This window comes from Camarhynchus parvulus, chromosome 3 (genome assembly GCF_901933205.1).
Source record: "Camarhynchus parvulus chromosome 3, STF_HiC, whole genome shotgun sequence".
In the NCBI taxonomy this organism is placed as follows: Eukaryota; Metazoa; Chordata; class Aves; order Passeriformes; family Thraupidae; genus Camarhynchus; species Camarhynchus parvulus.
In genome coordinates this window covers 48,320,125-48,341,201 of record NC_044573.1, presented here as the reverse complement: position 1 = coordinate 48,341,201, position 21,077 = coordinate 48,320,125, and the positions used below count along the sequence as shown (strand labels likewise).

Below are 21,077 nucleotides of genomic sequence, written 5' to 3'. Positions count from 1 at the left end.
AACTGTCCTGGGTCTGATTAACTCCAAATTAAGGCCTGTGATATGATATGATATGCCAACTTGGAGTGCATAGGTCCTATCCCTACCCATTCCCTCTTGTGCTGGTGACTGGTTCTAGCCCAGTGCTTTTGTGAGGTTGCCCCAAGCTGCCCTAACATCACAGCTTCAAGACTGCCTGCCCTGGATTGAGAGAAAGCATCTTGCTTGGCTTTATGAGCTGCTGATGTGCAGCCTGTAATACTGTTTCTCTTTCTCTTAGCTGTACTTTCTACCCTGATAAAATTGTACAGCTCAATCATTTTAAGCTTCAGATTATTTTAAAAGGTTCTTAGCTGGTTTAATACCTTGTAATGCAAAATATTTTTAAAGCAATTCGTAAAACATTCTGTGCAGACCATTGAAATTAACTTCTGCTTCCAGCTCAGCTATAGTGAAATCAATATTTACTTGGCTTGTGTGACCAGAGTTGCCTTATATACAAGAAAACATTTCCACTGATGCTTTTAAGGTAGCAAAGAGATAGTAAAGCTGTTACTTTCTGAAAGCAGAATAATAGATCCCCTCTAAAGCCACTTTTCCCCCTCCTAAAGTCCTTATGCAGGTTCTTTTGCCAATTTTTTCAGGCACACTTCTTTCTAAAAGGTTAGATGCCATTTCTCCACTTCTAATGAGGAAAGCAAATTAATATGATCTGTTTACTTGCTGTGAACTTGGAATTGAATATTTGAAAGCTAATCTGTATTACTAAATAGCATCCAGTTTGTTTTTGACTTTGTGTAATGTAGGTTTTACATTGTATTTTTTTTTCCAAACAATTTGCTGCTAATTCTTGTTGTGGTTTTCGTTTCAGTGGATAAGTTGTAGGCTTTAGTTTGCTGATGACAAGTTGAGATTGAAGGATAATATGCTGGGATTCTTAGCCTTGTGTACAAGAAAGCCATAAAACTGTCATCTGATGTCTTACCATCATTTCCATATCTGTTGCCATAAAACCTCATGTGAGCATTCCTTATCTTATCTGCAAGCAGTAACTGCAGTAGCTTGGAAAAAAGTTCCAGGTGTGGGTTACACAGATAACTTTCCTATGGGAACATGCCTCAACCTTTTGCTTAGTAGTCTTGAATGCAGGTAGAGTATCCCACAATGTTCAAGCTCATTTCTCATTAATAAAAGAGAGAGAAAATGTAGTTGGTGAACTTGAGTATCAAATGATGGTGTACTTTGCTGTATTAAGCAAGCAGTAAATGTTGTGTACAGTTAAATGGAAGTAAGTATTTTATCCTTTCAGGTTTTGATCTGTGAACAGAGCTGATTCTAAAAAAATTGTTAGCAGAAAGACTTGCAAGTCCTAATACCTAGACAGAATTAAACCAATCACAATATGCTTCTTGTGTTTTTAGTTTATTTTGATGCAGTTTCATTCCTGTCTCTAATATAGTTGTGGTATATTCTTGAAAATAATCAAACTGTCAGTTATTCCCACTTCAGTGCACAGTGCCAGCCTTCTGTTGGAAGTGCTTTTTGGTTTTAGTAATTTATCTGCCTGTCGCTAAGGGGGGGGAAAAGCTTATTTTAATCAAATGTTTTTTTAGGTTTGCATCTGAAAGAGAAACAAAGGTATTGCTGATAATGCAAGATGTTAACTTTCCAAGTTATTTTGTTTTACAATGGATTAATATCAGAAAACAGTGCTATTTAACTCATTATTAGAATCCAATGATTTCTGTTGTAGTGAGCAATACTATAAAAGACTTCATAGAGCATTCACCTTGCTTCTCTTTTAATATATTTGGTGGCTTGTTTGGTTTTTTTTGTGTGTCTTCGATTGCTTTTGTTAAAGTAATAAAAATAACACTTAAGAGTTTGTCCTCAGGAGTTGAGCTGGAATTATTTTATGGCCAGGTAAACTAGCTTGCTATCTTATTGGACATTCTTCTCTGAGCTAAGGGGAAAGATTTTTCTGTATAAATTGCTGTAATTGTGCCTTCTTGCAGTTAATATTGTCTTTCTCTGCATAACAAGTTTGCTGTTCAGCCCCTGTGGTGGGTTGACTTTGGTAGCTGCCAAATGCCCACCCAACTACGCCCTTGCTCTCCTCTCAATTGGACAGAGGCAGAAAAATAACACTGAAGGCTCATGGTTTGAAATAGGGGTAGGGATATCACTTGCCAGTTTGAACTGTGGGCAAAACAGACTTGATTGAGGGGAAATCTTTTTAACTTACTGACAATTCGTACAGGATAGAGTGAAACAGGAAGGGAAAATGAAAACACTTTCTACCTCTCTCTCTCCATTCTTTTCAGACTCAAGTTCACTCTTTAATTCCCAAATCCTTGCCACCCTTCCCCAATGGGAATGGGAAAAAACTAGCTTATTTAAATTACATCTTCAACTGCAATGTTTCTTGAGAGAAAAGCTGGAATTTCTTAGCAGACACATGCAGTCAACTCTCAGCAAGAGTATGAGCTTAAAAACCCTATGGTCCAAAAATTTTCAGGTGGTAGAAATGGACTCTTGGTCTGAAACAAACTTAAATGTATCTGAAAATAACTCAAAGTTTGGTTTAGCAAGTATATTAATGCTTGTGGGAGCAGGGCTTGGATGATAGTGTGTCGTTGTGCCTTTCTTTATTGTGTGTGACTCTCAAACCTACACAAATGAAGCCCATGTTTGAGGTATGCAGACTTGCTTTGAGTGCTTGCAGCATCTTGGAAGTGGTCCTGGCCAGCTGCTAAGCACGTGCAGTGCTCTGCTGCTTGCAGTGCTCTCCTGCTTGTGGTGGCATCAGCTGAAGGAGCCTGCAGGAGCAGTGAGGCTGGCTCACAGCCAGCATCTGCAGGAGCAGGGGATGTTTGCTAGCTCCTTTTGCTGAAGTCCTGGCAAGGCGTTCCTTATTCCTGCATGTGCCCTGTCTCCAGTCCCCTCTGCATGCTTGGTAGCTGTCACCCTCCAGAGGGATAGAGGGTGAGTCAGAACTCAGTGACAACATGTATATTCTATCAGCCTTGTCCTGCTTAATATCCTTGAACATTATACACAGCAGAGTAATATCAGGTAAATAATTAGCTACTGTTTTGACAGTGTGAATGTGCTCTTTTTCTGTAAGATGGGAGACTAGCCAAAAAAATTTACTCTAGCCATTAAATGTGACACCCCACAAAAAACAGCCCTACCAAATCCAAACAGAACCAAACAGATCTGTGTATACAAATTATCACTGGACGAAGGAATTAGGAGAAATAAATGTTCTTCATCAGTTCAGTAGTTTAGCATGCAGTCCTGCCAGGCCCATTGTTCCTTTCTGAATTCAAAATTGGATGTGATAAATAAATCTCTAGCCATCTTATTTTTCATAGTGCAGTCTGGGGATGCAGAGCAAAATTGATGCTAGAGTTGGTAGCAGTTCCTGTAAAATGGTTCAAACAGCAACAGGTCTTGGAGAAATGCTCTACTGGCTTTGTACTAGCTCTTGAAGACTTTTGAGACAAAGAGATAACCTCTGATTCTCTTGTTTTATTGTTGACTGCTTTGCAGTGGAAGAGTGCTTTCTCATGTCTGATAAATCAAAGAAGCTTTTTTCTTGTTTCTGTCTTTGCATATTCATTCTCCTGGTGTGTTCTCATGCCAGTATAAGTGAGTTACTGTGCCTTCACCTTTGCAAGAAACAAACCTAAAGTGTAATTAAGAAAATTAAATTTCCAAACCAGTGTCTTTTGTTGTCAGAGAAACTGATTTTTTGGGGAAATCTCCCTGATATAGGTAAGTGGCATGGTGTGTGTTTTTTAACTTTGCATAACTATGATTTTGCTGCTGCTGTGGTGGTTTTTTTTGTGTAAACTTCAGCTTTTCTCCTTTTGTTATGCTTAAATACCTCTTTGAAGTTATTTGATATCTTCCATTTCTCAGGCTTTTATTCTTCCTGATCTTCTTAAAATATGACACTTTTGCATTTGCATCTTAACTCTTCAGGTTTTGTCTTAACTGATACCTGCTTTCTGTCTGCATCTTCCTCCTCCTCAAATTCCTTTCTGCTGTTCTGTGGTTTGGAGACTGACATGATACAGATTAAGAACTTGTGTCATAGTTGATAAAATAAATACAAACATGCATGTTTCATCCTTGAGCACTTTTAGTCTTTCCTAATTCTTCCTTCTCTCCCAAGAATGAGTATCCTCATATACTGTTTTCTTGCATGGCCTTTTCTAATATGCTAAAATTAGAGAACAAAAGGTAGAAGTCAAATTTTTCTTGAAGATTTCCATGTTTTTTTTTTCTATGATGTTCATGTCTTAGAGGTGCAGTTATTACAACTGAGCAGCTGGAGTTCTGTGTCATCTTCTAATGCTCCCTTATTGAGGCCAAATTTCATTCTGCTTTTGAGGGATTAGAAGGTTGGTAGTCAGTATTAATTGCTTTTCCCTCTTGCAGCTATGTAAAGACTTGAGAAATAACAGTGAAGTGTTGTCACATGAATAGAAAGAGTGGAACAATGTGACAAGACTAAAGTTTCTGAGCTTTTATTTGCTCGGTTTTTAGCAAGTTGTTGTTAATAATATACACTTATCTCTGCAGGGCTTCAGACAAGTCTCTCCCTCATGTAGAAGGTTATAATTAAATGCACCAAAATTGAAATAAGCATAAAAGGTTGCAAAGTCATCTCTTAGTTATGCTAATTCTTTTGAGAGCAAAAATCTTTACATATATTGCCTTTTTCCCTAGCCTCTTTAGAATCCACTCTGACTCTTCCTTTGCACTTTCCCCCTTTCACTCAGCTTTCACTTGTCATTTACAAAATTTGAGGCGTCTGTTTCTGAGTAAACTGAAGTCTGCAAGTGGCATTTGGTGAAGCCAGTCATGCCAGTTCATGGTTGGACTGAAAAGATGCTACAGGATAAAGCATGTCTGTATTGCCTTTTAAGCACTCACAGAGCTCTTCTTAGCTGGACTTTGTAACTTTGAGGGGGATCACAGGCAGTGTTTAGTAGAATCATTCTATGAAGAAAAAGAAGACTGTGTATTTTCTGGCCACTTGAATTACTCATCAGTATGAATTTTCATTTCCAAGCCTGTTGGGCAGTGATGATGTCTCTTGTGCTTTTTGGGCAAGTAGCAGGTAGGTAGGGGACTGGCATTTAGGATGCATTTGGTTCTGCTACATTAGCTTGCAGGTGTGTGTACAGCTGCAGGAATTCTTTCCTTTCTCCCTTTGTAGTAGGCTTCATGAGCACTTGGCTTTTGTGAGGGATCATTCTTCTGCTTGTGTGTCAGTGGTGGACAGCCTGAAATATGAAATCTGTATTGCAGCTTGTTCCATGATCTTCAGACAGCAGTGTGCATGAGTTCATATGCCCTTCTGTACATCCTTAGATGTACTGTTTCCCACTTCCTTGCTTCTTTGCAGTTTAAAAAGTTTTGTTTCTTTTTTGTGCTGCTGCTTTGCTATTGTGTTCTGGACAAAAAAATACTGTAACTTTAAGAGTTGCCTTAGTGTAGCAGTCCTGTGGAAAATTGGAAGTGGTAGTTGACGCAGTGAATTTAGAGATTGTCAGATATGAAGGTCTAATCTGTATTATGTGAATTAAGTTTATGTCATTGTTTCAGGGATGAAAATGGTGTTCGGGGTGTTTCCTAAAAAAAAAAAGGTGGTTTTGTGATTTAGTTTTTAGGACTGTTGTCCAAAGGAACAAACAGCTGTAGAAAAACCTTGTAATAACTTTAATATTAAAGCTGTTAAAGGTTTTCTACTGTATTTAGATTACAGTGGTTTAAGATATGTTAAAGTGGGACAACTTAAAAGTTGTAGCAAATTTCATCAATCACATTGCTTTTGGTTTTACCTTGTGTGATGCAGGTGAAACTGTGAGAAATATTGAAGTTATTTGCAATAGTTAGTAATGCAGAATGTTGAAGGTAAACATTTTTTGCTTTTTAATTTGTAGAAACGAATTTTAAAAATTGAGTTAAAAGTACTTTCTAGATGCATTCCCCACTTTTCCCCCCACTAAGTTTATAGTACACAACGCTAAAGATTCAAAGGCAAGTCATATGATGACAGCAGCATTTTTAGGAGATGACCTTGTGATTTGTTCTGTTTGTTTGACCCTGTCCATACCACCTGTTCTTTCTGTGAAGGGTAATGTTTTAGTTTCAGAAATAAGAATCTGTCTTTTATTACCTTCATTGAGGTGTTACATTAATCTGTATAACCGGAAGAGTGTGGAGTATGTTGCTGAGTTTTTTTGGAATTGAGCTTTATAGTTTGTGGTAAATTAAATACATTATTTTATTGAGACTAATACATTATTTTATTAAGTTAATTTGTTGTAGTAGCTTTCTCATTCAGAAATGCAAAAACATGTTAAACAGAAAACTGGCTTCTTTTAACCCCTTTGGGGAACCACATGACCTTTTCTTTTCTTTCATAGAGAGCTAGTCTTTTTGTATGCTTCTGGGAATACATCTTTTCCTTAGCCCATCTCTTTCCCTCATTTGACGCTTTACTCTGAGCAGTAGCAAATCAATATATACCTTTCAAAAGTTGCTCAAATGTGTTGGAGCAGTTGCGCTTTGCTTCATCAGAGCAGTCTGGTACTTGGGAGTGTTTGCATGGGTAGGTCTGTCAGAACTAATGTGTGCCTGGCTCTTTGGAGAGCTGGGCATGTGCAGAGAAGAGCGTGTGCTGAGATGTAACTGCAGACTGGGATGTTGTACTGAACCCCAGTTTTAAGCACAGATCTTCTTCTAGCTATGATTATAGCATGCATTTTGGGAGATTGGGAGGTACTTGTTCAGTAAAACTGTTTGTAGCTAGAAATACTATTTGACACTACTTGCGAATAGCTTTTCTTCTGGGGTGGGGTGAGGGTGGGGGTGTCAAAGCCTTAGAAGAATTTTCTCCTTGCCTTATGTGACCTAGCAATCTTATCCTGGCTTTTTCTGGGATGGGGGTTAAGGACTGATCTTAGTCTACTATGACGCTGGAAAGTTATAAGTATTTTTATTGATTAAAAGTGTCCTGAGTTTCAAGATAAACCACTGAATTGAGGAAAAGATTATTTTGCATTGCATCAAATGCTTTTGTCTGCTGCAGAGGCTGTACTTGGTATTTTGGTTTGCTGTATAGTTTGCCTTTCTTGCTGGCAAAAAGTTGATCTCCCATGCAGTTGTCATCATTTCCTCATCATTGTATGTAATGGTGTCCACAGGTACATACCATGGGCTAATACTCTTCCATAAGCACATCTTTAATGGTTGTTCCTCTAAAATACCTTGTTTTCACATTCTGGTCTACAGTTCAGGGTTCTCTATAGCCATAAATTATATCTGTCTTTTTGTGGACTCCTAATTCCAAAAGCTTGTCTTGGCTTTTTTAGCCAGTTTATACTAGTGCCCTCATTTTTCTTGTTTCACTGGTGGTTATCATCATTTTGGTCCTCAGGCTAGCAACATTGAGGCTGCAAGCTCTGTCCTCACTGAGATATAGACACCACCTGTCTGCTTCAGGGACATTGACCTTTGGCAGAGGGCAAAAAAACCCTGAGCCTGCTTGTTGCCTGACTGTAGCGCTGGGAAGGCGTGCAAAAGAATCCTTTCTGAAAAAGCACCCAGGACAGGATTATTCCTGTGAATGTGACTGATCTAGTGGAATAGTTGCCAGAGGCAGCAGTACTAATATGACATGTAATTATCTGGGTTTTTTTTGTTGTTTAGCCAGTTTCTACAAAGGTAAAGGTGATGTGTCAATTCCGAATTGTACACAAAACCACTTGAGATGTTAGAGTGACAGAAATCAAACTCTACATTTGCACAGGCTCTACCACAGTTCTCTTCAAAGCTTGACATTAAATAATAAAAACATGGGGAATGGGATGTGTGCATCTAATCCTTTGCCTAAACAATGGGCAGCTGAAAGCCTATGGCTCAGGTTCTGCCTAAGGCTTGGTAGGCTTTGAACTTTGGTTGGTCTCCTTTTGACTGGTCTGTTGCTGTATTTTCATTGAATTATACAACAGTTTGGGTTGGAAGGGGTCTTAAAGACTTTCTAGTTCCAAACTCCCTGTCATGGGCAGGAACATCTTCCACTAGATGAGGTTGCTCAAAGCCCCATCTAATCTGGCTTGGAGCATTTTCAGGGATGAGGCATCCACAGCTTCTCTGGGCAACATGTTCCAGTGCCTCACCACCCTCATAGCAAAGAATTGCTTCCTTATATGTAATCTAAATATATTCTTTCGCTTTCAAGCGTTTATTCCTTGCCCTATCAATGTACTTCCTGATAGTCTCCCTCCCCATTTTTCTTGTAGCTCCCCTTTAAGTACTGTAAGGCTGCTCTTCTCCCACTGAACAACCCTGGCACTCTCAGCCTGTCTTCATGGGAGAGATGTTCCAGCCCTCAGATCATCTTTGAGGCCTTCTCTGGATCTGCTGCAACAGGTCCTTGTCCTCCCTGTGCTGGGAGCCCCAGAGCTGGAAGCAGTACTCCAGGTGGAGTCTTATGAGAGCAGACTATCTTCTCCAATTTTTCTCACACTATTTAGAGTGGTATATCCTTAAAGGTCTTTCTGTATTGAAGTAAGAAATACTCAGTGGGCTCACAGTGGTTGTCAGTGCTTGCTTCATTGCATAAATACCTGGTTTAATGTGTTCCAGATATTTGTCCTGCAATTGCCAAGCAGAATTTATGTACTTTCAGAGCAGTTAATCAGGAGGGGGTTGAGCTTTGGGGACTAATTAATGACTAAGCCAGGGAAGGAAATGAGAGTTTAATTAGGATATAGGATTAGCAGTGCCTCAACTTACTGCTGTTCTGATGAAATGACTAAAGAAAATCTTATGTTTGCCAGAAGCCATAAGAAGGCACCATTCATAATACTTTACTCCCATTTCTGTTTTATTTTTTCTCCATTAAGATGTCTCACTAAAAACACGAAGTGGCTAAGACACCTTTATGACTGTTTCTTCTTACCTCTGGAGGAAGAATTGTAATTTTGTCATGAGCAAAGTTCTTAAAGGTTTGCTTAGCATTTTGTTCTGCACAAAGGTGTAGAACCTTCCCCAGTGGTGCAATATTCCTTGGCCTGCAAAGGAATGTAACTGGGAAAGGAAATAATTTATCTCAAGAATTGGACTTGCCCTTCACGTAATCTTCCTCACTAGGGCTGGGTGGCAGTATTAGGCATTTAGCATTCTTTGTGTTGGTCATGTGAAGCTAAAAGCAGGCAAACTTACGGTCACCATTTCTGTAGTGGACTTTCTGGATTATTTTAGGGATAGAAATGAGAGTATTTGGTATAGCTTGCACTAACAAATATTTTGGCTTTAAATTCTTTAGTTATCCTGTTTATTCTTTTTGCTTGCTTCTCCTTCATCTTTACAGCACTACTACACTATGTGACTTTTAGGGGCTTCCTTTAAACCTTCTATGTTTCAGGTTTCATCTTAGCCTATTAACCTTTGTTATTACTAAGGTAAATAATTTACAGGCATCAGTGAATGATCCTTGACAAAATAATGGAATAGCCAAAGAAGGTCGGACTTGGCCTGTCTAGAAACAAAATAAACAATTTCTGGGTTTTTTTTTTAACTTCCTTTTTTTATTTGATTTCTGTGAAGACCAATCAAGACAATCTTGGTTGTCAAGATTGGTATGCAAGAGTTTCCCCCAGTTCTATCTTCCAAGTGTTGCTTGCCCAGGTATTTGTAAGGGTAGCATCACTTGGTGTGAGTCTTAGTTGTGAAGGATTGAAATGTGCTAGTCAATTGTTATAAGCTGGACAGAAGTGTGTAGAAGCTTTGTTACGTAGTTTAAGTGAAATTATTTAGCTTTTCACTAAACCATATTGCTAAGCGCTATGCTCACGTGCCCTTTGAATGCTTCTAGGGATGCTGATTCCAGCACCTCCCTGGGCAGCATGTTTTAATGCTTGCCCACCCTTCCAGTGAAGAAGTTTTTCCTAATATCTAGCCTAAACTTCCCCTTGTGCAACTGGAGGCCATTGCCTCTTGCCCTGTCACTTGTTACCTGGGAGAAGAGACTGAGCCCTACCTCCCTACACCCCTCTTTCAGGCAGTTTTAGAGAGTGGTAAGGTCTCCCCTGACCCTCCTTTTCTCCAGATGAAACACCTCCAGTTCCCTCAGCTGCTCCTTAATAAGACTTGAGCTCTGAACACTTCACTGTTGCCATTCTCTGGACTCAGTCCTGCATCTCAATGTCCTTCTGGTAGTGTTGGGCTGAAAACTGGATACAGGATTTGAGGTGTGGCGTCATCAGTGCCAAGTACTGGGAGATCACTGCCCTGGATCTGCTGGCCACGCTTTCTGACAGGCCAGGGTGCCATTGACCTTCTTGGCTACCTGGGCATGCTGCTGGCAAGTTTATGAAAAAGGATCTTGCTTCCTTTCTCTGTAATTCCTTTAGGCATGAGCCTGCTGCATGTTCTTGGATGTGCTCTCATCTGGTCAGTGCTGCTGATTCCACACCTGGAGTACTTTGTCCAGTTCTGGGCTCCCCAGGACAGGAGAGATGAGAATATACTGGAGTGAGGGCCATGATGATGGTGAAGGGACTAGAGCATTTCTCCTGTGGGGAAAGATAGAGGGCTGTGACTGTTCAGCCAGAAGAAAAGGATTAGAATCCAAGGGATGCTACTGAAGTTGATAAATATCTGAAAGGATGGTGCAAAGAAGGTTGTAAGTCTCCTCTGACGCCATTGAAAGGACAAGAGGGAAGGGGTGCAAACTGAAACACGGGAAACTCCATTTTTGTTAAAACCCTGTCTTGGGTTGTTAGAGAGGTTGTGAAGTCTCTGTCACTGCAGATGTTAAAAATCTGACTGGACATGGCCTGGGGCAACCTGCTTTCACTGGGGAGTTGGATTACACAAATGATCTCCAAAGATGCCTCCTGGCCTCTACCATACTGTACTTTCTACAAAAACACTTCACTCAAAATTTTACTAAGCTTTCCAGGAACAATGCAAAAAGCAGTAGATTCATAGAGGTGAAGCTTGCTTAATCCTTGAAACATCCACATGAAATTGCCAGAAAACTTACATTGATATTACAGTGATTATAAGAGTTACAAAATTACACTGGGTGTATAAACTATACATGCTCATTGTTTTTGTTGTAGAAATCTTGTTTCAAGTGGTAGTGTGTTAGGACTTCATAAGGACACTTCTGTACCATTTTTCTTAATTTCTGAGTTAATTATAATTGAAAAGTTTATTTTTTTATTACCTTCCATAGATGAAATACAACTGTGAAAACAAGTGTTATTTTTTTTTCCTTAGGACACATACACTATTTTTTTCTTAAGGCTGGATTTCTAAATCCAGCCTTAAGGTTTGAAGCAATCAAACTGTGAAAGTTAACACCTTGCCTTTGCATAACTCAGCTGCTCAAGGTATTATGTTATGATTGTCTTCTACTCTGGACTGAATGATTTAAACTCCATGGGGTTATAAATTTCATTTCTTTGTAAATAACTGTAGTCTACACTCTGCTGTCACTGGAATGGGTCCTACACAGTCTGTATCCAGAGATGCTTGGTTAATTTCCTTTCAGAAACACCTGAATAGCACTTGTGTAATTTTGAAAATGTTAGCAGCATACAATTTTTTGAAATCTGTTGATTAAATCGATTTTCACAAGGAAAGTGGGACACTCTTATTAGACTTGTCTTCCTGGCTTTTTTTTTCCTGCACAACTAGTTCAACTTGTAGTAATGAGTGGAATTTTAATCCAGTATTCATAAACCTAATTGTGTGTTATAAAGCTAAGTAAGCAGCTAGAGGTTGTGTGACCATGCCAGTCAACATGTGCATGTGAAGGACAACCTCGGGCATACCCAACTTCCTGTAGGCTGTGCCTGTGTGCTGGGATGGGGTGGGAGATGCAGTGAGAGGCCAGAGAAGATGTGGGCAGCAGCTGGCACTAATGGGGCATCCAGTGGTATGTGGGAGGCCAGGCATTCTTAGTCTTCAATTTAGGAAACTGGAGCATGTATTATATGTGGGAGCCAGGTATTACTATTAAAATCTCAGAAATTGGCTTCTGTTTGTGATTAGCTGTTAACCTAGAGAGTTTTAGAGAGGAATAATGATAGAATCTAGGAACTTGGGTAAAGGAGAGGCAGCTCTGAGGGGGTGGATCAGGAAGGGCTGTAATATTTGGAGTGAAAAAAACAGGGAGTGAGGAAAGTTTAGGATTGCAGCCTTTGGGTTGTTGGAAAAGAAAAATAGGAAAACTTCTGACTGAAAGAGTTGAAATAGAAGAGACGCTGGAATATGAGTGGGCAGAAAAAATTAGTGTTGTGAATAACTTTTCAGTGCTACTGTCTTTACCTGCCTGTCACAGAGAACAAAATAACATTTTCTTTTGTACTGTGAGCATTGTTTCCTGAAGATGTTCAAACAAGGTTGTTTGTGATGTCTGCCTGATTTGAAACTCTGCCATAACTAGAAGAGAGCTACTTGCATATATACAGTTTATGGCTTGTCTTCCTTCTCTGTCCGAGCAATCTTGTTTACTTGTGCCTGTGCAGGGTCTCTAACATCTGTTGTCTCTGCTTCCTTTCTGGTATGCAGAGGGGCTTTTTTGTGGGGATGGCTTTTCTGTTATGCAGAAGGTTAAGCTAGTTGAGCACAGCGATCCCTCTGACCTTATATCCTGTGAATCACCTCCACAAGTGCAAGTGAGCCTAATAACAGTTCTAATTTGGGCAGAGAAAAAGTAGCAGATGGCTAACACCAACTTGTGGATTCCATTTTCTTTATAACCACTTAGAAATTCAAAGACCTAATCTGTGCTTGTAACAAAACCAGCTGTAGTAAATCTAGTTTGTGATTTTATTTGCATTCATAAATTTACCTTGTCTTTTTGTCTTTTAAGTGCTTTCCTGTTTGTTGCTTAGAAACGTCTTCTTTGGCAGGAATTACCTACCTTTCTTTTCTCTTTCCATGTGCTGGGCAGTTTTTGAAATATGTGCTCAAATGTATTTGTATGGTATGTGAAAGCTTCACAGTGCTGTCTTGCAGTGGGAGCTGAAGCTGCTTGGTTTGACCTGGTGTTAGGGACCCATTGCGAGCTGTTGGAGTGACATGTGGGGTTTCTGGCTCTGGTGACCCTCTGGAGCAGCCTTGTGTACTGCCTGCAGTTCTGGAGCAGCCTCGGGACACTGCTCACAGCTCTTGGGTTTGCACTGTCATCCCATGAAAGCAGCAGGGTCACTGGCTGAGCAGCGTGGGCTGTCAGGCTCCGTGCTGAGCATTATTTCTGTCTCCTGAGAGCTTGGTTATCTATACCTCCCTTTTAATCATCATTCCAATGTGCTGAGACCACAGCATGGCGTGTTAGGTTGCTTTTGTTGGGAGGTATGGAAACAGCTATTTTAATGCTCCTTCAACTATGAGGATGCCTTCCTCTAGGTTATCAGTTGCTGGGGGATTTTTTGTTGTGAAGTAAACAGAATTTAGCTTACAATTACAGTACACTTTGGTGAGGACCAGAGGGTGGTCCTCATTACTTGTCTATGGTGTCTTGTTTTTGGTGGTGTCTGCTGTTGGGAAACAGCAGGTAGTGAGAGGTGCATGACTTTTCTTTTTACCTTTTTTTTTTTTGGCTAATGCTTATATTCCGTATTCCATAGTTGTTCTTTTTTTTTTTGGTTACATACACTATTCATATTATTCTAGTTTTGCCCAACTGCTGAAGTTTGGAGAGAGAAGGAAAAGGAATGAGGGAAAGCTTTGTGCATACCACTGATTGCAGAAATTAAAATTGCAGCACAAAGGTGAAAGTTTACAAGCACATTATGTGTTGCTGGAGCTATTTTTTTCTACCCTGGTGTTGCAAGAGAAGAGAGAATGTGCAGTACAAGATCAACTTTTGCTTTTTGTTCCTTTAAAAAAATGAAACATCTTACCTTCCCCCTTTCCCCCCAATCCTTAAAAAAGGCCCAACCCAAAACCTGCTGATAAAGACTATTCTGTGTTGATAAAGTGAAGCCAGTACTCACAATGAGCTCAGGGGTTCTTCTGTGAGCTGGTGCTTCCTGGCTTGTTTGGCTTTTTGCTTCTTGGTAACAGGGATAAAAACTATCCTGGTTTCCGTTCTCAAATTTTAGATGCTTATTTTGTGTCTTTTGCTATATGAATTAGTCTGAGTTTGACAAAAAGATAGTTGCTTTCAAAAGGCTTTTTCTGTCCAGGAATACAAAGCTTATCCCTCTTTTTGTTACTGTTGTCAGGGTTTCATAGGTGTGCAGGTTTTGGGAGAGGTGGTATCTACGATAGACACTCCCGATTGCCCAAAGGCTTAGGCAAAGGGATGTTTCTAACTTGGTTACATTCCAAGTGTCTTAATTGAAACCCACAGGCTAATTCCTTCTTTTAGTTCTAAATTCCTTTGCTGAGAACCTAAATAACGAGGTGGTGAAGGCAAATTTAAGTCTTCAAATGTGAGATGACCCTTGGTAATGTGTGCTGGAGTGGTTGGGCAATTTCTGTACTTTATTTGCCAATCAAGTCTATGCTTCTCCAGGGCATTTTCATTTTAGTGCTGTTCTGCCAGCTGTTTTGGGTGTGATAACTTCTGTCTTTGAAAAGCTAAATAATGCAGTTCTGTCATGCAAGCATGTAATGTGTTTTGGAGAAATAAGAAAGCTCTCTTTCAGCATGAAACAGAGGTTGAGTAGAGGACAAACCACAAGCCAGTGGGGCTTTTGTTTTTACCTCTATTTTTAGATAATTTAGATTCCTTTTTGCTCTCCAACATGATATTCACAAGGTAATAGATTGGACTTCAACTGTGTTTTCAAGGTGCCCCAAACGAAATTAAAGCACAGTGTTGTGGGTGGAGGAGGTGTGTGAGGCTACAGAAGCGGCTGCTGGGGGCGACTGAGTGCCAGGACACAGCCTGGGCATCTGATCCCACAGGAGCCGGCTGTTCTGAGCACACTCCAGTTGGGTGGACATACATCATCTGGTGTAACAGAAGCAGGCACCCGGGATAGGAAGCTTTTCTCTCTTTTGTCATCACAAGAGTTTAATTTTGTGTGTGTGTGTGTTTAGGTTTGTTTTTATTTCCTCTTAAAGGAACAAACTGTTCTGACATTGTCCGTTACTAGTCCATTAAGTGACTGGAGGGCAGACAGAGAGAGGAAACAGTCAGTAGGTAATGAAGCAGAATTTGGCCCTGAGTCAGTCCTTGGCTTTTATTGTCAGGCTGCAGCAGCATGAAAGGAAACAAATGTTTTAGCAACTTGGTGAATTTGTTTCTCGCCGGGCTGTAACTTGCTGACATTTTTAATGTCTTGTGTGAGAAGTTGACTCGCTGGATTACTGTGTGCTTTGCTGAATGGCGATATTGTTTTTTTTACTGAACATGGCTAATTTGTTATCCGAATCATACTGTCAGCCTCTGGGAGTTAGCCTTACAAATTTGTAGGAATCTATAGAAAATTACTTTGAAGGATAAAATAACTTGTCAATGTTGCTATCCAAGCACCAGCATTTCAGTTTCCTTTTTTTTTTTTTCAGGAGTTTATAGAAGAAAGCTTGACAAAACTGTAGCTGTAACAGCCAGTTCCAAAGATCCTAGTTACAAAGGCTTTTATAAAGCAAGCATAAGAGTAGAGTCTGACTGGCAAGGGTTGTCTATGGATTTTATAACTGACCAGGCTGTTTTAGGAAGATGGGATTTGTGGGGGTTCTTATTCCTTGCTTAAGAAATAGAAAGGATGCACTGCTCCTCAGGGGATAGTAGGGGTACATACATTCATATTCTTTCATTGACCAAATCTTTTATCAAGACTAAATAGTTCATAATTATCAAAAAACGTGGGTTTTTGTTGTCATCTTATTGCAAAGCTCCCATACCTTCCTGGTGATTTCTCATGGGCTGCTCCTCACAGCACCAACTCCTTCACAGCACAGCTAACAAACTCCAGCTCTCCCCTCACCCAGCTAACCCACTCTTTTGTAGCACTCCTCTACTTATTGGACACAGCTGTGGCCTATTAAGGGCAGGCCTGTTCCTAATCTTTGGTGATTAGTACAGCTGCAACTCCTCAGATGTGGGATTACCTTCTGCACTATCTTTATTTTCTTACATTCTATCCCTCCCACAAGTTTTGGTGGATGTTTTTCCTTCCCCTTCCTAGAAAACAGTCATTTTTGACAAGATGGAAAAGGGGCTGGATTTTTAGTAAGTGCTGTGTGTGCTACTGCAGCACACCTAGCAGGAGCACTGCCACAAACTGGACTGTGGTGTTGAGGAGCAGGTGTAGGAGCAAGGCTGCTGAGGGAGTCCAGGCAGGCTGAAGCTGGGGAATGCTGAGGAAAGCTGTCACCTCCTGCCATGCATGTGCTCGGGAAGGGGCTGAACCCTCCAAGAGTGGGGTGTGTAGAGCTCCTACTGCACAGGATTTATAAATGCAGGACCCTTTTCATAACTGTTGCTCTCCTTTTACACAGTCATACAACTGTTTTTGGCCTCTCTGTCCTTTGTCTTCATCATGCTAAGGAGCAATACTGTTAAAAGAATGTGATACCTTGAACTGTGGTGTTATTCTTCATTCTTACAGACGCTTAAGGAAGGAAAAAGGCAGATGGAGCCTTGGGAAACCATCATGGTACATAGGGGTGTAGTTGGGGGTTGTTGGCACAAAAGGGGCAGACTGGTCAATGAATGATATTTAGAAAGAGAAACATTTTTAAATCTCACCATGTTCAATACAAATAGTATTTGCAGTTAAAGCTAATGGAAAACATTGCTCCAACAGTGGCAGTTGGACCAATCTAGTCCATTCCTGTGTCTTAAAAGGAAAAAAAGAAAAGACTTGTAGGGGAAAAATGGATGAAATATATTCTTTTTTAAAAATTTTTTTGAGTTTCATCTTGTCTGCCAGGCTCCTGTGAGATGGATACTTAGGATCTAGCAGGAAGTTACTTGGTTCTATCTGTCTTTGATGTTAAGGAACTGTATATCACTGAGGGGAAAAGGCAGGGTTAACAAGGTGTCTTAGATAATTATACTCCCCTGAAACAACACCTTGAGTTTCAACATTCTGAGCATGGCACGCTATAGCTATCTTGAAGCTTGCTCAGAAAAATCTTTTCAGTTATTGTACTGTCTTTGATGTTTGGTTGAACTTGAGGTGTGACTCAAGAGTAGGGTCTGTTGGATCAGCTTTTGCTGAGGAGGAGAGGCATGGAAGGGTGAAACAATGGCTCCTGGCTGACATGCACCCTTGTGTCCTAAGCAGGTTTTTCAGCTGTAGCCTAAAAGAAGCACAGAACTAAGGTCTTAATTTAGATGGATATGAGCAATGTCATACAGTTTAAGTGTTTCAACTGTCATGACACTTCATTTCTTATCGATGTGACTTCTTGTATTTGGACTGAGCTGTAGCCACTGTTCTTTGCTGTTAGGTAAAACATTGGTTGTTGGTTTCTGTGTGTAACAGGTTTTTGGCTAGATATGTTGGATGTGAATACATGGATAGTGTCAGCTTCTGTGTTAGGCCAGAAATGAGAAATGTTGAGGTTAGCTATATAAGAAATCTTCTGGTTGTATTCTGTGGTTTTTAAATTTATTTTTTTAGTATCTGGATTTTATAGATGAAACTTTATTGTACAACAGTCTCAATTGCTGCTGAGGTATATGATCTTGTAAGTGGTGCTTTTTAATCATAATCTGATATTGCTTCAGACTGCATAAATTTTCATGATTGTGTGAAGTAGAAAATTTGAGTTGCAATCAGGCTTTTTCTATGGCTTCATTCCAAGTGCAGGGACAGTTAGTCTGAAAACCATTGTGGTTTGCTGCTTTGTGGAATGGATTCTGGAAAAATTGATACCAGCTGCCACCAAGAGGTTCTGCAAGAGAGTGTTCCAGACAGCGGTGTGTTGTGGTTGCCTGAAGGGTATCTCAAGATTGGTCTGCCAAGAAGCTGGTCGGGTCTTGAAGGGCTCTTGGAGACTCCTGATCCAGGCTGCAGCTGTCCAACAGTTTGCCTGGTGTAAGGCACTGACTGCCCTGGCTGTGGCTTGTGCAGGGCTTTGGAGGCTGAAGCCTTTGACAGGCTGCATGTATGTGTTTTGTTTGTGGCAAGCAGACCTGTAAATCCGTACTGGGTGAACCTTCCTGGCCTAGTCTTGTTGTCAGCAGTTATTTCACTGTCATTTAAGTACAGGTGATGAAGCACAGGTTCACCTTTAGCAGTGCTCAGTGCAATTTACCCAAGATATGTCCTGTGATACAGGCAGGAGTGTCTGTCCTGTGCTGGAAGTGACTCACCCTGGTTTAGTGGGATAGGCTCTGTAAAATTGTAGGTGACTCCTAAGTGGCTTCCTTAGGCATCCTGGGAAGCTGCCTTCTCTCTGCCCAGCTGGAGGCCACTGCTCCTCCCTCTGCTCTGACCTACAGGCGCTTGCCTGCCCTTCTTCCTTGTCCTGCTGGCTCCTTCTGTCTGTCTCACAGACCCTAGGTGGTGGTACTTTGGTGTCACACCAGCAGGGCATCTGAAGGGACGGGCTGCTGAGCCCTTCCCACACCTTAGCTGAACTTGTCTGTGACTGATCACTAACACACTTCTGAACCCAGGTGCAAAAGCAGGCTGAGGGTGGGTAAGGCTGCCAGTGCTTCAAGGGTTGTCCCAGCAGCTTTGCTACCACAGAGGTTGTTATCTGCATCAGAAGCTTGAGTAAGGGCCTCAGCACCTTTTGGAGTAATGCATTTAGGCAAAAAGGTGTTGACAAAGTCTGTTAATTAAAAGCCCATGGTTTCCAAGGTTGTTTTTCACCAGATGGGAAGCTTGTGAATTTTATGCATCAGGAACCCGCTTGGGAGGTGCTGTGAGGCTGATTCTAATGCAAAGGAGTTGCTGTGGTTATTAGCAAAGGCAAAGCATTTGTGTGCCTCTGCTAGTACTAAAGTGTTGTGGATGTTGTTCAGCTTTGTTGACAGATAAGGCAAAAAGTTCTCCCACGTCTCAGGACAGTGTTTAATGTGACCTGTATTGAACAATCTAGGATTAAGAAGAATGCAACTTCACTCATTGTTTTCTTATTCTCTCTCTCCAGATGAACACAATGATGTACAGAAAAAAACCTTTACAAAATGGATAAATGCTCGGTTTTCCAAGGTAATGTTGGTTTGGATGTACTACTAAATTTTGTTTGGTTCACTGTTTAGAATAATTTTGGTTTAATATACTTTGCTCTTACTCTTGATGAATACTCCTAGTAAAATGTCAGTGAAAACAGATAAAGTAGTGTAGTGTTTGTTCTCTCAATTTCCTCCTGCACATCAGTATCAAATGTTTATTTGATACTATATTTTAAGAAAAAATGAAAGATTCTATTTGTTAATATATATCAAATAGTTATTTGCATGAGCATGTCTGTTTGGTTTTGATTAGTTTTGGTTTAGTTTATGTGCAATTTTCAGAGTGCATTGCAGCAGATTTTGAACCTTCATCACTGTGTTTACTCTGGTGCTGAGTCAGCTTTACTCACTCTGCAAACCTCTAGTTGAAGCCACCTGGTGTTGCTAGTTGAGCCTTGACTGAAATTTTATATAATTACTTGCTCATTTTGAATTTTCCTCGGCTCTTATGCTGTACAGTTCTCATTTTAATTCTCTTTACTGGCTTGAAACTTCTTGAGGATCTTTCATGGTTTGGGATGATAAAGGAAGTGGTTTGCTTTGGAATGCTATTTAAAGCCTGCTTTTTACACTGTTCTGCTGATAGGGAAAAATGACACTTTGCCCAGGAATATAAGTGTCTGTGGAAAGTTTTCCTGCTTCATAGTTTGAATGTGTGAAAGAACCTGGATTATTATCAGGGAAAACTCATGTTTTTTTCTGCCTAGCATGGTGCTGCAAATGGGGTAACGAGTCTTTTGCATGCTCTTATTGAAAAGTGGCATACGTGTGAAATCCTGAAAGCAGATATAAATATAAAGGAAGGATGTGTGTGTGATTTGGTGGTGTTGTTGGTTTTTGGTTTTTGGTTTTTTTTTTTTTTTTTAAATAAAGCTGCAACAGTGCTTTAGCAATGAGTGGCTGCTTCTGGAGTGCTGCCCTTCTGAAGTTCTTGATCAGTAATGTAAGGAATTTTTACCTTCCTTTCCTTCCTGTGCAACAGGACACTGGGCAATGCAAGGCTCGTGGCCTTGGTTGAATCATTTTGGCTTGGGTTTGTTTTGATTGAAAGCCGATATCCTGCACTTTTCATCCAATACATTCTTGGCTAGTTTGCTCTTTAGAGGAGGAATGTGTGTGGGCAACCGGTTGCTCTACAGTCAGCTTTTGACTGCTGCTCAGAGGAGCGGTGGTTCTGCAGAAGGAGCAGTAGGTAGGGCAGGATAATGTAAGGAAGGAAAATGTGGTGAGAAAGAAAGGACTGACCGTAGTCATGTAGCTGGCATAGAGATGGCATGGACATGGAAATGACAGTGATACTGAGAATGAATGACAGTCATACTGAGAATGTGCCAGGTGACTCATCTGTGAGTGCTGTAGGCATTGTATTGAAGAAGGTAGAATTATTTTCAGTCATTCTGCTTGTAGTCACATGGATGTATTTTATACAGTATCTTTCCTTCTATACTGTGTAATCAGGCAGATCTTGCTAAGCTCCTGGATTTCCCAGGCACAGGGTATGGTCTGATACTCACAGGATTTGAAGTAACTGTAGCTTTGTAACTCTGTAACTTCATGACCCATTAAACGCCTGAAGCTATGAAAGCCTTGCTAATGATTAGACTCCTATAAAAGGACATACTCCCAACTGCTGCATGTCCAATTCAAGCTTGAGCATGGCTATTTTGGCATGACAAGACACAGATTTATTAAGACTGGCATGTTCAAATTGCAAGGAAAATGCTGGTGTTAAGTAGAAATAACTTCATGTAAGGAAGTCTAGTTTCAACTGTACCTTAAAAATAGAAAGGGACTGATTTCAGTCCTGTTGTGTCAAAGTTTTTTTATGTACCAAGTAATTTGGATTGTTTAAAATTCCTTTACTGTCACCTAGATTGATTTAGCTTCTTAGTAGGGTAGAGGGATT

At 40.4% G+C, this 21,077-nt stretch overlaps 1 protein-coding gene across 5 annotated transcripts in view; it reads left to right on the top strand.

Moving 5' to 3' along the window:
* Positions 1-21,077, top strand: part of UTRN (utrophin) — a 342,692-nt gene that overhangs the window by 38,208 nt on the left and 283,407 nt on the right. For all 5 annotated transcript variants that reach the window (XM_030944526.1, XM_030944527.1, XM_030944525.1 and 2 more), the window contains one exon: positions 19,087-19,148. In XM_030944526.1, the coding sequence (XP_030800386.1) occupies positions 19,087-19,148 (62 nt within the window). The remainder of the gene's footprint in view (positions 1-19,086; positions 19,149-21,077) is intronic.